Below are 14681 nucleotides of genomic sequence, written 5' to 3'. Positions count from 1 at the left end.
CCTGACATTCATCAGACCATGGCACCGGACTCGGAACATTTTTCCCAGTCAAAGCTACCAATGGTTTTGCTAAAAGAGAAAAATTTGGGATCCACTGCCTACAGTAAGAGGTAATACCTAGGAAGGCACGTACTTCTCTCTGTGTGCGTGGAACACTCATCTGCGTAATTGCTTTTATTCTCTCTGGGGTCAACTTCCTTCCCTCCTTTGACAAGAGATGACCTAGGTAGGTCACTTCTTGGCAGCAGTATTGCATTTTCGAAGGTGACACCTTGTGATTCAAATTAGACAAATGATGTAATAACGAGATCGTAGCTGCTTTGCAAGTTTCCTTATCATCAGCAGCCACTAAAAGATCGTCTACATATTGAACTAGAGCAGAACCTGGAGGAAGGACAAAGGAATCTAACTGGCTTTTTAATGCTTGACTGTAAATAGATGGGCTCTCACAATAGCCTTGTGGAGCGCGTTTAAATCTGAAACTTCGACCTCCTAGACAGAAGCCGAAAATATCTCTGCTTTCCTCGGCTATCGGAATGCTGAAAAAGGCATTCTTTAAGTCGATGACTGAGAACCAAGTGGCTGTAGCAGGAATCAGTGTTAACAAGGCAGTAATGTCTGGGACCACAGGAAACTGCGGAACTACAATCTTATTAACTTCTCTAAGGTCGATAACAAACCTATACACTGGAGGCTTTGTAGGATCAGTTCGTTTCAAAATCGGTAATACAGGACTGTTACAGACATTTCCTCTCGTTTCTTCAACCACACCTTTCTTAATCAAATCTTGCACAATCAATAAAAGTGCACGCTCACCTTCACTAGATATTTTGTATTGAGGAATTCTTGGGAATTTTACATTTGCTTTCAAAGTTACTACATATGGTGGTATTTCCAAAAGGCCTACATCGTTAGGACCAGTCGCCCAAAGAGTATCAGGGAGTGAACGCAGCTCTGGCGGGAGTGCATCCATTGATAAGTACATCGGAGAAGTGATTCTTTTACCCAATGTAAGCTGTACTCCTTCCGGAGAACAGTACAATGTCGCATATAGTCGTTTTAACAAGTCTAAACCAAGCAGATTTTCATTACAACCTGTCGTCAAAATCAGAGGTGCTTTTAATTGACACGGTCCAACAGAAATAGACAAAGGACCAGATATCGGGTTGTAAACAGGGGCGCCTGAAAAACCTACAGAGACATTTGTTGAGCCGGACAAAGGTGCGCCAGGGAGTTTCGCATGAATGATAGAACTTTTTGCGGCACCAGTATCCAACAGAAACGGTTCGACTACACCTGATGTTGCTACTGCGACATAAGGCCCACTCTGATCCACTGGAACTGATACAACTCCCTCTCTCTGTCCATGGCTGTCCTAGCACCCATTTTGCTGAAATCCCTCATCCACTTCACAATAATCTTCAACAAGATATTGTTGAGATCTATTTTGCTGAGTAGACTGTCCATTTCGTTGATCAAAGTGATTGGAAGGACGATCATTCGTTTGTGGAGGCATAGTACCTCGCCCTCGACCTCTAGCATTCTGCACAAAACCACCACGACCTCTCTGAGCTGCTGCTGCATTATTTTGCGCTAAGATCGGACATTCATTCTTATAGTGACCCTCTTTCTTACAGTACGCACACTGGTTCCACTGATATTGAGGCCTCGATGTACTATAATCTGTTCTTTGATACGAACCCTGTTGCGTATTATTCTGATTCATGCGAGGCGGATACGCCTGTTGCAAAAGAACTTTAGTTTTCAAGTCTTTTGTTTTCTTGTCTGATTTCTCCTTTTCCTCTTTATCCCTATTTTCGTAGTACTGTGCAGTCGCAAGTATTTGCGCAGTTGTGGAAACAGCCCACGCACTCTCGGAATCTTTTAATTTATTGCATAACTCAGGTAACAAATTATGCACAAATTTATCGACAAACAGTCTTTGTCCTCCTTCTGTGCTCATATCCTGACCACTATGATCTACAAAAGTCTCTTCGAACCTCGTGAAAAAGTCGGAGACACTTTCGTCTTTCTTTTGCCTGCATGCGGACAACTTGTCCCAATTAACACGCAATGCGGGCATCAGAGTCTTCATTAAGTCTATTATCCTACCTGGAAGATTAGCAATTAGGGGTTCAGGCTTTGCACCACCTACTTGCTGACCATCCGCTGCGACAATAGCTGCCCAATCACCACCTAAGGCAACTGGATGATTCTCTCTACGAATTTTAGCCCAAATTGGTTGCGGAACTACGTTCCCAAATAACATATCTATGTCTGCTAAGTTCATTATACAAGCCTCAACTGTCTGTGTTAATTTCTTATAGTATCCAGCAGGATTCTTACGCGGATCTGGCAAGGCCTGCTTCACTGCTAGCACTTCTGCTCGCTTCCACGGAATGTGTATCCACACCCTTTGGAATTGCGCTGGAGCAGCTACAATACCATTATTTTGATCAGCTTGCACAGCTTCGCGCCAAATTGGAGGAACCTCCCTCATTGGATATTGGCGATTTAGCTTCGTCTTGCTTTTCTCTAAATCTCTTGGTGAACGAAGTGATGGGTCATTCCTATAACTTAAAATCAGTTCCATCGCTTCTTCTATATTATCACCCACTATCATTCCAGCAGCAAACTCTTTCTGAACCTTAATTAAGTCTTCCAGATTTGATTCAACATCATTTTCTTCTATTTCCTCACGTAACAACGAGCACATCTCGTCAAAGACGTACCGTTGCGTTGGTTCTTTCCACTGCATAAACGTTTCTAGCACATCTCTCGTACTATATCTCCTACTCTTCGAAATCCATCTGAGAGCCGTGGAATCTAAAATTCCCCGTTCCTCAGTACTTGGAAGCTGACTACGTCTCTGAACAGAGTCAGAAGTAGGAGTCTTGATTAAAGTTTTATAGAAAGGAGACAGAATGTTAGACACAGAATCAGTGATTCTTCAACGAACAGAAAGTGGAGTCAACACACTCGCAGATGCAGAGAACACACTAGAGGTAGGAACAGATAACGGAACAGTAGAAGTATCGAGAAAAATAGTTTGTGGAACAGTAGGTGTAAGCGAGACAGATACAGGTATAGAAGCCGGCAATCCAGGAGGAGGAGGAGCCGTAGGAACATTCACATTGACCACAGGAGGTACAGGAGCTTGATTCTGAGGGACAGGAGCAGGAATACCAGGTTGTCCAGCAACCGGCAATTGTACATTCGGTAAAGGTGGAGCCGTAGCACCTTGTGCATACGGTGGAGGTGACCGTAACAAATAAGACAACAGAGGATCGTTTTCAGAATCCTCCAGTATCTTAGCTGTTTTCGATGGCAAGGCAGGATAGCACTTGTCGATCGCTAAATTATGCTCTCTAATGGCCACCTCTATGGCTTTCTCTGACTCGTTAACTTGCAGCTGCTTAGCCGCTTGCTCCAGAGTCAACTCTTCTTGCTCTTTTTGCTCTTTCTTTAACCTTTTCATTTCTCTCTGTTTGGATTCTTTTCGCCAGTAACGGAAAGAATCAAACATTGCCGGCCGGGCTTTCTTCCTAAACAATTTCGCTTCTAAGTTATCAAGAATTTCGGGTTCAAAACTACCATGCAGTGGCCAACTAAGGACACCATCTTTCTCAGTATATCGGACCCACACTTCATTATAAGATATAGGACCCACACCATGTTTACAATACAAGTCATATAAGGGAGTCCCAATCGGAGGAACCAGACATGAGTCCTCCAATCGTGAGTCACTGTTGCAACTAAAACACGACAACATACAGTTTCTCCGACTTACCATTTTTCAGTCCGGAACACAAAACAAACAAAACACGAAACAGATATGTGCACCTTAACCAAGAACTTAGGCCTACCAAAACGAACTGATGTATCGATACCCAAACTAAACCAAATAGATTATCGTAACCAGAACAACCAGTGATAATCTTACGAAACCAAACCAAACCAAGAACCGATCAAGGATTTTAACAACCCTCACAAAGTAACTAGCTAGCAACCACTAAATACTTAACTGAGGCACTGAAGACGTCACCAAGGAGAAACCCGTCACGTTTCGCTGTACTAAGGACTGCACCTCGGGTCCAAGACAGGGCGACGGTCAAGGCAACGGCCCACTGCAGCCGTCCTGAACGGGAACCCTCGTGGAAGAGAACTTCGGGCCACTTTTGCGATATGCCGGGATCGATGAAGTGGGGCGCCTCCCTCAGGAATCTTCACACGAAGCTTCTCGAACTCTTCAGGCTTTTGGACCGGTACCGAATGACGTCGCCCCACGTTGGGCGCCAATTGGAGTTCTGGACTTTTTGGTTCCGTCCAGAGGTGTCAGGGAACAACACCCAAAGACCCCGGAGTTCCACCTGCCTTGGTGCACAAATGAACAGAAACACGGGCTTCTCGATGGTGGCGTCAAAGACCAAAGGTTTATTACTGCAGGGACACAGAAGTCACAGAAACTACGCATGGGCAGTAACTAGGAGCCTGTTCAAATTGTACAAAGAGGGTTGCTCCTTATATACTAAATTTTGGCCTTCAGGCGAATTCTTACATGTTAGTACATTCCCAAACCTTTGTGTCCTAAACAATAAATATTTGGCGTTGCACAGGAATCGTCAACAATATCTGATGTCAAAACATTACGAACGAGGGGTTCCCACTTTTCCATCATAATCTCATGTCAACTTTTCATTCAAGACCCGGACCGCCTCATCGTAAATTTCGTTACCTCCCCCTAATAAAGGCCCAGAAGGAAAGGAACAGATCCAGGTGCAGAAGATAGAAAAGCAGGATAAGGGATGTTTGTAGGTTGTAAATGGGCAAGGCTACCGGCTTCGGCCGCCTAATCGTGATCAGGACAATGGACACGAAGACCAGTTTAGCAGGACTGGCCTCGGGCAGAGGAGGCAGTCTTTGTCGAGTCATGCAGCTACAGCGTGGTCTGGTCTAAGGTGCACGTGTCATGAAAGAGGTGAATCTCCGGCTAAGGCTACGTGTCCTTAATCGAAATGAAGTGATCAGAGGTTATTGCGTATGTGAGGGCAAGAAACACAAAATGGCGGCCATGATCTAAGATGGATGCCGTGGGTAGATCAGAAATGTGTTTATAAAAGGAGTGCTCTTGCTCGTAGCGTAGCGAAAACACCAGGATATGCTAAATGGATCATTTGCGGTTCGCTGATACCAATATTATGTATTTCCGACAATATTGAAAACACGGGTTCAAATGGTCACGGAACCTCAGAGGAATCTCGAAACACGTGTCTAGGGATATGGGCACTGGCCATGAAACTTGATAAACTTATCTGATGCAAGCAACTTTGAAAACTACATTTACCATGATGCAATAAGGTAATTCCATTTGTGCATGTCCGCGGCGTGCCCCACCCTCCCTGAATGTTTAAAATGGCTCCCATGGGCCATGTGCTGACGAGCTCAGGGGCGCGCAATGCATGCTGAGAGTGGTAATATCCCTGATAAGATGACGACAGCATGCACAGGAACCTATGAAATTTTTTGCCTACTGAAGAGGGAAGAATCTCGAAACACATGTCTTGGGATATGGGCACTGGCCATGAAACTTGATAAACTTATCTGAAGCAAGCAACTTTGAAAACTACATTTACCATGATGCAATAGGGTAATTCTGTTGGTGCATCTCCACGGCGTGCCCCACCCTCCCTGAATGTTTAAAATGGCTCCCACGGGCCACGAGCTGACGAGCTCAGGGGCGCGCAATGCATGCTGAGAGTGGTAATATCCCTGATAAGATGATGGCAGCATGCACAGGAACCTATGAACTTTTTTCCCTACTGAAGAGAGAAGAATCTCGAAACACGTGTATAGGGATACGGGCACTGGCCATGAAACTTGATAAACTTATCTGAAGCAAGCAACTTTGAAAACTACATTTACCATGATGCAATAAGGTAATTCCATTGGTGCATGTTCGCGGCGTGCCCCACCCTCCCTGAACGTTTAAAATGGCTCACACGGGCCACGAGCTGACGAGCTCAGGGGCGCGCAACGCATGCTGAGAGTGGTAATATTCCTGATAAGATGACGGCAGCATGCACAGGAACCTTTGAACTTTTTTCCCTACTGAAGAGAGAACAATCTCGAAACACATGTATAGGGATACGGGCACTGGCCATGAAACTTGATAAACTTATCTGAAGCCCGCAACTTTGAAAACTACATTTACCATGATGCAATAAGGTAATTCCGTTGTTCATGTCCGCGGTGTGCCCCACCCTCCCTGAATGTTTAAAATGGCTCCCACGGGCCACGAGCTGATGAGCTCAGGGGCGCGCAACGCATGCTGAGAGTGGTAATATCCCTGATAAGATGACGGTAGCATGCACAGGAACCTATGCACTTTTTTCCCTACTGAAGAGAGAAGAATCTCAAAACACGTGTATAGGGATACGGGCACTAGCCATGAAACTTGATAAACTTATCTGAAGCAACCAACTTTGAAAACTACATTTACCATGATGCAATAAGATAATTCCATTGGTGCATGTCCGCGGCGTGCCCCACCCTCCCTGAATGTTGAAAATGGCTCCCACGGGCCACGAGCTGACGAGCTCAGGGGCCCGCAACGCATGCTGAGAGTGGTAATATCCCTGATAAGATGACGGCAGCATGCACAGGAACCTATGAACTTTTTTCCCTACTGAAGAGAGAAGAGTCTCGAAATACGTGTATAGGGATACGGGCACTGGCTATGAAACTCGATAAACTTATTTGAAGCAAGCAACTTTGAAAACGACGTTTACCATGATGCAATAAGGTAATTCCGTTGGTGCATGTCCGCGGCATACCCCCACACTCCCTGAATGTTTAAAATGGCTCCCAGGGGCCACGAGCGGACGAGCTCAGGGTCGCGCAACGCATGCTGAGAGTGGTAATATTCCTGATAAGATGACGGCAGCATGCACAGGAACCTATGAACTTTTTTCCCTACTGAAGAGAGAAGAATCTCGAAACAGGTGTTTAGGGATACGGGCACTGGCCATAAAACTTGATAAACTTATCTGAAGCTAGCAACTTTGAAAACTACATTTACCATGATGCAATAAGGTAATTCCGTTGGTGCATTTCAACGGCGTGCCCCACCCTCCCTGAATGTTTAAAATGGCTCCCACGGGCCACGAGCGGACGAACTCACCGGCACGCAACCCATGCTGAGAGTGGTAATATCCCTGATAAGATGACCGCAGCATGCACAGCAACCTATGAACTTTTTTCCCTATTGAAGAGAGAAGAATCTAGAAACACGTGTATAGGGATACCAGCACTGGCCATGAAACTTGATAAACCTATCTGAAGCAAGCAACTTTGAAAACTACATTTACCATGATGCAATAAGGTAATTCCCTTGGTGCATGTCCGCGGCGTGCCCCACCCTCCCTGAATATTAAAATTATTAACTGCACATTAATACACATTCCCACCCAATGCCCCTATATCCCTTACACCCTGTCCCTAAAACATATTAAAATTTGAAAAATATATATGATAACACTTGAGTATAACTACACTTCCCCATCGAATACTCCTATATCGCTTACATCCGGTCCCTGAAACTTATTATAATTAAAAATAAATATATGAGTTAAAACCTGAGTATTAATACACTTCCACACCCAAAACCTCTATATCCCTTACATACTGTCACTAAAACGTATTATCATAAAGAAATTAAAACTTTTTTTTAAATGTATATTTACCAAAGACCTCTAACATATACTTACTTATATACTTACCCATATACTTATATATTGATGCGTGGTAAATATATTTGTGGTAATGACACTAGTGGTAAAACACAAAAGTATTAATTCCACTAGTGGTAAAAAAATGCGTAGTAATGGTAATGACAGTAGTGGTACCGACATGCCTGATAAATATCTGGATCCAAACATTGTAGTAAACTCATGTATGGTAAAGAATCTAGTGGTAAATACATAGTAGTTGTGAAAACCTACATGGTAAAGACTAAAGCGTGGTCTAGACTTTGGAGGTCATTGGGATGACGGGCGGCTCCTATCGTATTACAGGACCGCCCGCCATAAGGGCGGGGGTCCCGTGGGGGGTATTAGGATGCGCCCGCCACAGTGGCGGGCGCATCCTGCATTTTTAACATTGTGGTGGGTGGTGCTTTCAGCACCACCCACCACAATGCTAAAAATGCTTGTAATGCATTTGCATACACAAAGCGGCAGGCACAGCACGGTGCCGGCTGCATTGTGTATGCAAATGCTGAGGTGTACCACAGGTACCCCCCATGTGCATCCCCCACCTCGCCTTCACCATGGGGGCCCGCAGGGGGCCCCCAAAGTAAAGACTGCTGCCTTTGAGCCATGTCACAAAGCCCATACTATAGACACCGCCACCATATTAAACCTTTTCCGCCCCGGTCGCAAAGCGGGTCGGGGCGGAAAAGCGGCGGACGGTGTTTCCGTCCGCCGCAGTCCCCCCCGCCATAGTAATATCACAGGGGGCAAATGGGTGGCAGGCGGGCAAGAATGTTTGGCAGGTCGCCACCGCCCGCATGGCGGTGGCGATCAGCCAGACATCCTAATGGGCCCCTTTGTTGTAAATGTACATTGTGGTCTAGACTGCATTGTAAATGCTGTTTCCCCTGAATAGGGCAACTGCCATGGGGTTCACCTTCCACACACATAAACACCTTAGATGGGTTCTTCAACCTTTTTGTCATAGGCCTGAGTTCTAAATAAGAATTACACAGCAGCTGGTATTTTATTCTGCACATACACACACATCCTTTGTTGTGATGGATTATTGGCAGAGGATCTAACACTCTAAAATGATAGTGAGCTAAGGGTTCAACTGGCAAAAACCCACACAAGTCACTGATTTCCTCTGCTTTAAGTAATTTACAATTGTTTCCTTAGCAGCAAATATGGCAAACATCTTCCTCTATTCTGTTTGTATCAAATGCTCCCCATTTTGAGAAATATGACTAAATCTAACAAACTTGGAAACTCCAAGAACATGTTAGGATCATGATAAAGCTACCAATAGAAACGCTTTCGTCACTTTTGAACCTGTGGGCTTTATATGAATGTGTGTTCATCTGCTTTGTCATTAACTTCCACGTTTGTTTTCTCATTAGGTGACTCAATGAACCAGTCAAATTTTATGACTGGAACAGGATTCATCCTCCATGGATTCTCTGATCTTCCTTCATTGTGGCAGCTTGTGCTCTTTATTCTGTTCCTAGTCACATACATCCTAACACTTTTCGGAAATAGTATTATATTTATTATAGTAACATTTGATCACACACTTCATACGCCCATGTACTATTTTCTTAAGGTTCTGTCTGTGGTGGAAATGGCTTTAACAACTGTCACTGTCCCGAAGATGCTCACGGTTTTCCTGACAAAGGACAAGAGGATTTCCTTTGTGGGCTGTGCTGCACAAGTGTGTTTTTTTCTATCCTTTGGCGTTGCAGATTGTTTTCTACTTGCAGTCATGGCCTATGACCGCTACGTTGCCATTTGCATTCCTCTCCACTATATGACCATTATGAGTCCTTCCAAGTGTGTTCTGTTAGCGTCATCCACATGGATTATAGGAATTATATTCTCTGTGTCTCAGACCTCATTCATTTTTCATTTACCATTCTGTAAGTCTCGTGACATCTATCATTTCTTCTGTGAAGTTCCAGCGTTATTGAGATTACCTTGTGGGGACACTTTTGCCAATAAGATTGTGAACCTTGTAGCAGGGTTTGTGCTTCTATTGTTACCTTTTCTACTTATCCTCATCTCATATATCTTCATCATCACAAAAATTTCCAAGATGAAATCTACCCAGGGAAGACGCAAAGCTGTGTCCACTTGTGGTTCTCACATATCCTCTGTTACATTGTTCTATGGGACTTGCATGCTTGCTTACATGCAGCCAAGCTCAAATTATTCCCAGGGAAGGGAGAGGGTTTTTGCAGTATTTTATGCTTTCATTACTCCAATGTTAAACCCTCTGATATATACTCTAAGAAACCAGGAATTTAAATTAGCTCTTAGAAAACGGTTATCTTCCAGTGTATTTCATTAAACGTCATAATATACAAAATTGAAATGACTGTGAGAAAGTGTCTCTTTTTGTTTGCCGGCCTCCACCCCAATTCTTTGCTGACTGGTATTGCTTGTTTATAAATCTGACACACTGGGGCACTGCTCTCTATCCCACAGTGTATGTGCCCTCACCCCTAAAACCTGGTAAAAAATTGGCTAATTCCTAATTGATATATTTACCTGTACTGTAAGGCCACAGTGTATGGTGTAGGACAATTCACCAACTGCATAGAAAGTCAAATCTTATATGTAGACTGCAGCACTTACGTTTCCATCCAGTTGAGTGGCAACAAAAACATGGCTTTAGGTTTAGGCCTACTTGAGAAGCAAGCCTCCTGTAGATCTTAAACCTGCAAGCAAACCTGTCAAAATAATGCTTTTTGACTGGAGAGCACCCTACTTCTAAACATTAAATAAGTCACCCCTCAGTAGGCCTTGTAGCGCACAAGCTAGGATGCTAAGGGGCAATTATGATGTTGGGCGGGAACTTTCCGACTGACACCATCTCAGAATCTGGACCGACCGACTCGCGGTCGGCGGTTCCACCCAACCAATTATGATGTGACTGAACACTGTTCGGTTGGATTCCCATTGACTCCTATGGGAGCTTGTGTTCCGCCAGACAGCAAAGGCTCCTATAGGGAAATGGGGGATGTGTGGAATCCTCTGCTCCCTGTGTAGGTTTTTACATGGGGGTACCTTAGGTACCCCCTCAACCACCAAGTGTAGGCTGCAGGATGAAGGGAGCTCTAAAAGTAACTTTTCCACAGCCTTTTTGTGTGAGAAAGGCTGACTCGGAAAGGCTGTTGGAAGCCAAAATCGTAATCGCTCGATCGGTCCATTGAGCTGTATGATGCCAGTCGACTGACAGGAATTCTCCTAGAGCTGGTCAGAACCGATTCAGAAAGACCGAGCAGTTTACAAGCTGACCGCGAACATCGTAATCGGTCGGTGGATTGTAAACCGGCCAAGTCCGTCGAAAGGGTTCAGGCATGGTCTAGGGGAATCCGACTGTCGAGAGGAGGCTTTCTGCCCAACATTGTAATCGGCCCCCTAGTATTTAAAAGTGGCACATGCAAGAATTTAATGTTGGCATGGATCTACAGTGAATAGTTCACAAAAACTATTCTCACTTTCAAGGCCTGAAGTTGTCCTATGAAGAAAATTGAAAATCATAATGCCTCAAACTCAACACAGACAAAACTGAAGTAATGATCTTTGGAAGAAAGCCTCAGCTTGGGACTTCACCTGGTGGCCAACTGGCTTTGGCCCCACACCCACCCCCACCACCAATGCCTGAAAACTTAGAATCACCCAGGACAACAAGCTCAACATGTCAGTCCAAGTAACTGCAGTGACCTTCATGTGTTTCCATATCCTGGAGGATGATGCAACATATCTTCAAATGGCTACAGGAGAACACCGGCAAAACTGTTACAGAGGCCATGATTATCAGAAGACTTGACAAAACATTCAGCACAGAAATAACTAAGAAACTTCTGAACAGGTTGGAAACCATTTAGAATGACACAGCAAGGAATATTTTTAACCTACCATGCCAGGCCTGTATCACCTCACATCTCAGAGAACTGCACTGTCTCCCCATACTCAAATGCACACAGTTTAAATACCTCACACACACATGCAAAGCACTACACAACATTGGCCCTGCCTAACTCAATCACTGCATAAACTTTGAGCTACCTCGGAGGTACCTCTGCTCAGCCAGACTCTTACTAGCACACCTGCCCAAAGCCTAAAAAGTCATTCCAAACCACATTAAGGCTTCTTCTTTGCTTCTCAAGGTCCACAAGAAGCTAAAACCCTGGCTTTTCAAATACTCTCACCAAGGAGGCAACTGCCTATCTAGCTGCAAAGCACCTAGATACCCTCACAAGTTATTAGCACGCCATACAAATATACATAAAATAACATTATTCCTTCAACAGTTTCTCGGATTCCTTCTAAAGTTTCTCTTTTTAACATATGCATGCTTTTCTTTTATAGCTGCATTTATTAGGTTATATACACATGTCTTTGCATATTTTTTGTTTCTTACTGGATATGGCCCCAAAAGGAAATCACTTAAATCTATATATTTACTGATCTTTGATAGGTGCTATTTCACAGCCCTCAAACTAGATTGGGAGAGCGATCTTTGAGATAGATTCCCACATTGTTTAAATTTACAGTCATAGAAGAATGTATCAAAACAACAGTCCCTTGCACACATCTACAATATATATTATGTTTCATTAAAAATAATAAAAAACACTTGCTCCTCCTTTGAAACAGTCACTTCAGTTTAATCTTGAGATCCTTAACCAACACGTGTTTCTTCGCGCTTAATTATTGTGCACAGCGACTTCTTCAGGGCTCTTATCTCTTGGTATGGATCCTCAGATCCGGTTGTATTTTCGAGCCAGAATGGGTTCTAGTACTCCAGTAGTATTCACACAGTAAAGGGCAACAGTGATTACTGTGTCCAAGATTTAGTGTTTTCCAGAATTATTTTTTTAAGTGTGGATCTTGTGTGCATAAGTCATAAATCCATCATGAAGAAGCCCTGCTACTTAACAAAAGTTTTGCGTTAACACCAGCAAAGACTTGGTTGCTGGCAAGAGGGACTCACTTAGCCCCCAAAGAGTAGTTTTACTATACCACTTCGTCATTCTTCATGATGGATTCCCTGGTACCTCCCCTAAACATCCCGCAGCTTGTAACAGGCACTGCATGGTGCCTGCCACATAGTGCATGGATGTTTAAAATGTGTACATTTTGTACTTCAGCATGTGCTGCAGCCCACAGCACACGCTGCAATGAAAAGTATTCACATTGTGACCACTATGAAGTCGGTTGCATTGTAATGCAGGTAGCAGAACAGCCAACTTCTAGTCAGGCAGTCATGCTTGAGGCCACGGTGCCGCTTGGATGAAAGTCCAACCAGCATCACAATCAGGACCTTAGAACCCTCAGGTCCTGATAACTACGCCAGTCAGACTTTTGTCCGACCAGCACCATGGCAGAAGCAGGAACACTGGAATAAAAGTCGAGGGTCCTGCTACCTGCATTAAAATGCAACTGCCCTCACAACGGTCGCAATATGTATACTTTGCATTGAGGCATGTGCTGCGGGCTGCAGCACATGCCACAGTACGAAATATATACATTTTAAACATCCCTACATCATGTCCATATGGCAGGTACCATGTGGTGCCTGCCACGTGGTGTAGGGATGTTTATGGGGACACCATAGGTGCACCCCAGGGCCCATTGAAGAATGCCGGGGGCAGGGGGCCCTGCTAGGTGCCCCCGAAGTCACTGTTTGCCTGCCTTTTAATGGCAGGTTAACCACTATGAAAGGGCTGGTGGAAAAGGAAATCCTAATCCCTAGGGCAGTGTCTGGGCAGGCACTGCCCCATTGTAGGGAATAGTAGTCTGACTGCTGCACTGACGTGATCCTTGATACTGTCAGACAGAGCTGTCTTTCGCCCGCCAGCTGAGAACCGATCTTCTGCATCCTAATGCGGCAGTCGGATCTAATGGACTGAATGGCGGTGGGACCGACAGCCTGACAGTGATGGTCCCACCGACGGAATGAAGGTGGCAGTCCCAATGTCATCGTAATCGGGCCCTAATTCCTGAAAGAGCCTGACCAGAACAGAATAACAAGGGGCATTTTTGTTTGACCTTGTCTATGGTGTTCAGACTATATATGTAATGTCTGCAAAGCAGAGTGCAGCCTGCAGCCTACAACGTGCTCACGCTAACATAGGCAAAACGACCATGGGCCTGCATGGAACACATAACACCCTCCCCTCGGTTAGGATGGTAGCACCAAAGTGACAACAGAAATCAAAAGATAAGCCAAATCAAAGCATTTGAATTGTATTTCTTTAAAATGCTGCACAGAAAACGGTCATGGTAAAAAACATTTTTTTAAGAAAATGTGTTCATAAGCAATTACAGCATGTTGCCAGGGCCGACAATATAGCATGCCATGTGAAAAGCAAATGATTCCAATAAGAAATACGAACAATCCAAGGTAAAAATATCAGCCATCCAATTGAGCAAGTCAAAAGTAAGCCTGGGTGGAGTACAAAAATGCTGTTCACATTAATTTTCAGCACCTGGTTTTCGTCTGCGCTGTGAAATTATAACGAACTGCACCATGAACAGCGCACGTGGGTGCTGCTTCCTTTCTGCTGCTCGAGTAGATATTTTACTCGAGCTGCAGCTTTCTCAAGGAGAACGGCCGATTTCTCAATATGCACGGTCTAGAGCATGCGCGGTCACTCGCATTGAGTTATCCACCCGCGTTGAGAAATCGTGAGGTTGATTTCCTTTGCTCGCGCTCGTCACCGTCAAGCTCGCCAAATTAATGATGATGAGAATGAGTGGGAAAAAAACTCTGGAGCTCCTTGAAATGCAGAGTGCAGAAAACTCTGCAAACTCTGGGAGCGGAGTGGAGCACTCTGCCCAGGCTTAGTCAAGAGAACAGAAATGCTCCGCCATGCCAGTTATTGACAAGACCATCAGGGGTAACGAGTGTTGATTTCAATG

General features: G+C 44.5%; 1 protein-coding gene across 1 annotated transcript; it reads left to right on the top strand.

The window, feature by feature from the left end:
• Positions 1–9159: 9159 nt before the first annotated feature.
• On the top strand, positions 9160–10098 carry LOC147716825 (olfactory receptor 10A6-like). Its single transcript, XM_086919782.1, has one exon. It carries the CDS (start codon positions 9160–9162, stop codon positions 10096–10098), a length of 939 nt encoding a protein of 312 aa, XP_086775908.1.
• The last annotated feature ends 4583 nt before the right edge of the window (positions 10099–14681 follow it).

Source organism: Lissotriton vulgaris, chromosome 5 (genome assembly GCF_964263255.1).
Source record: "Lissotriton vulgaris chromosome 5, aLisVul1.2, whole genome shotgun sequence".
Lineage (NCBI taxonomy): Eukaryota > Metazoa > Chordata > Amphibia > Caudata > Salamandridae > Lissotriton > Lissotriton vulgaris.
This window is presented reverse-complemented; position numbering and strand designations above follow the sequence as displayed.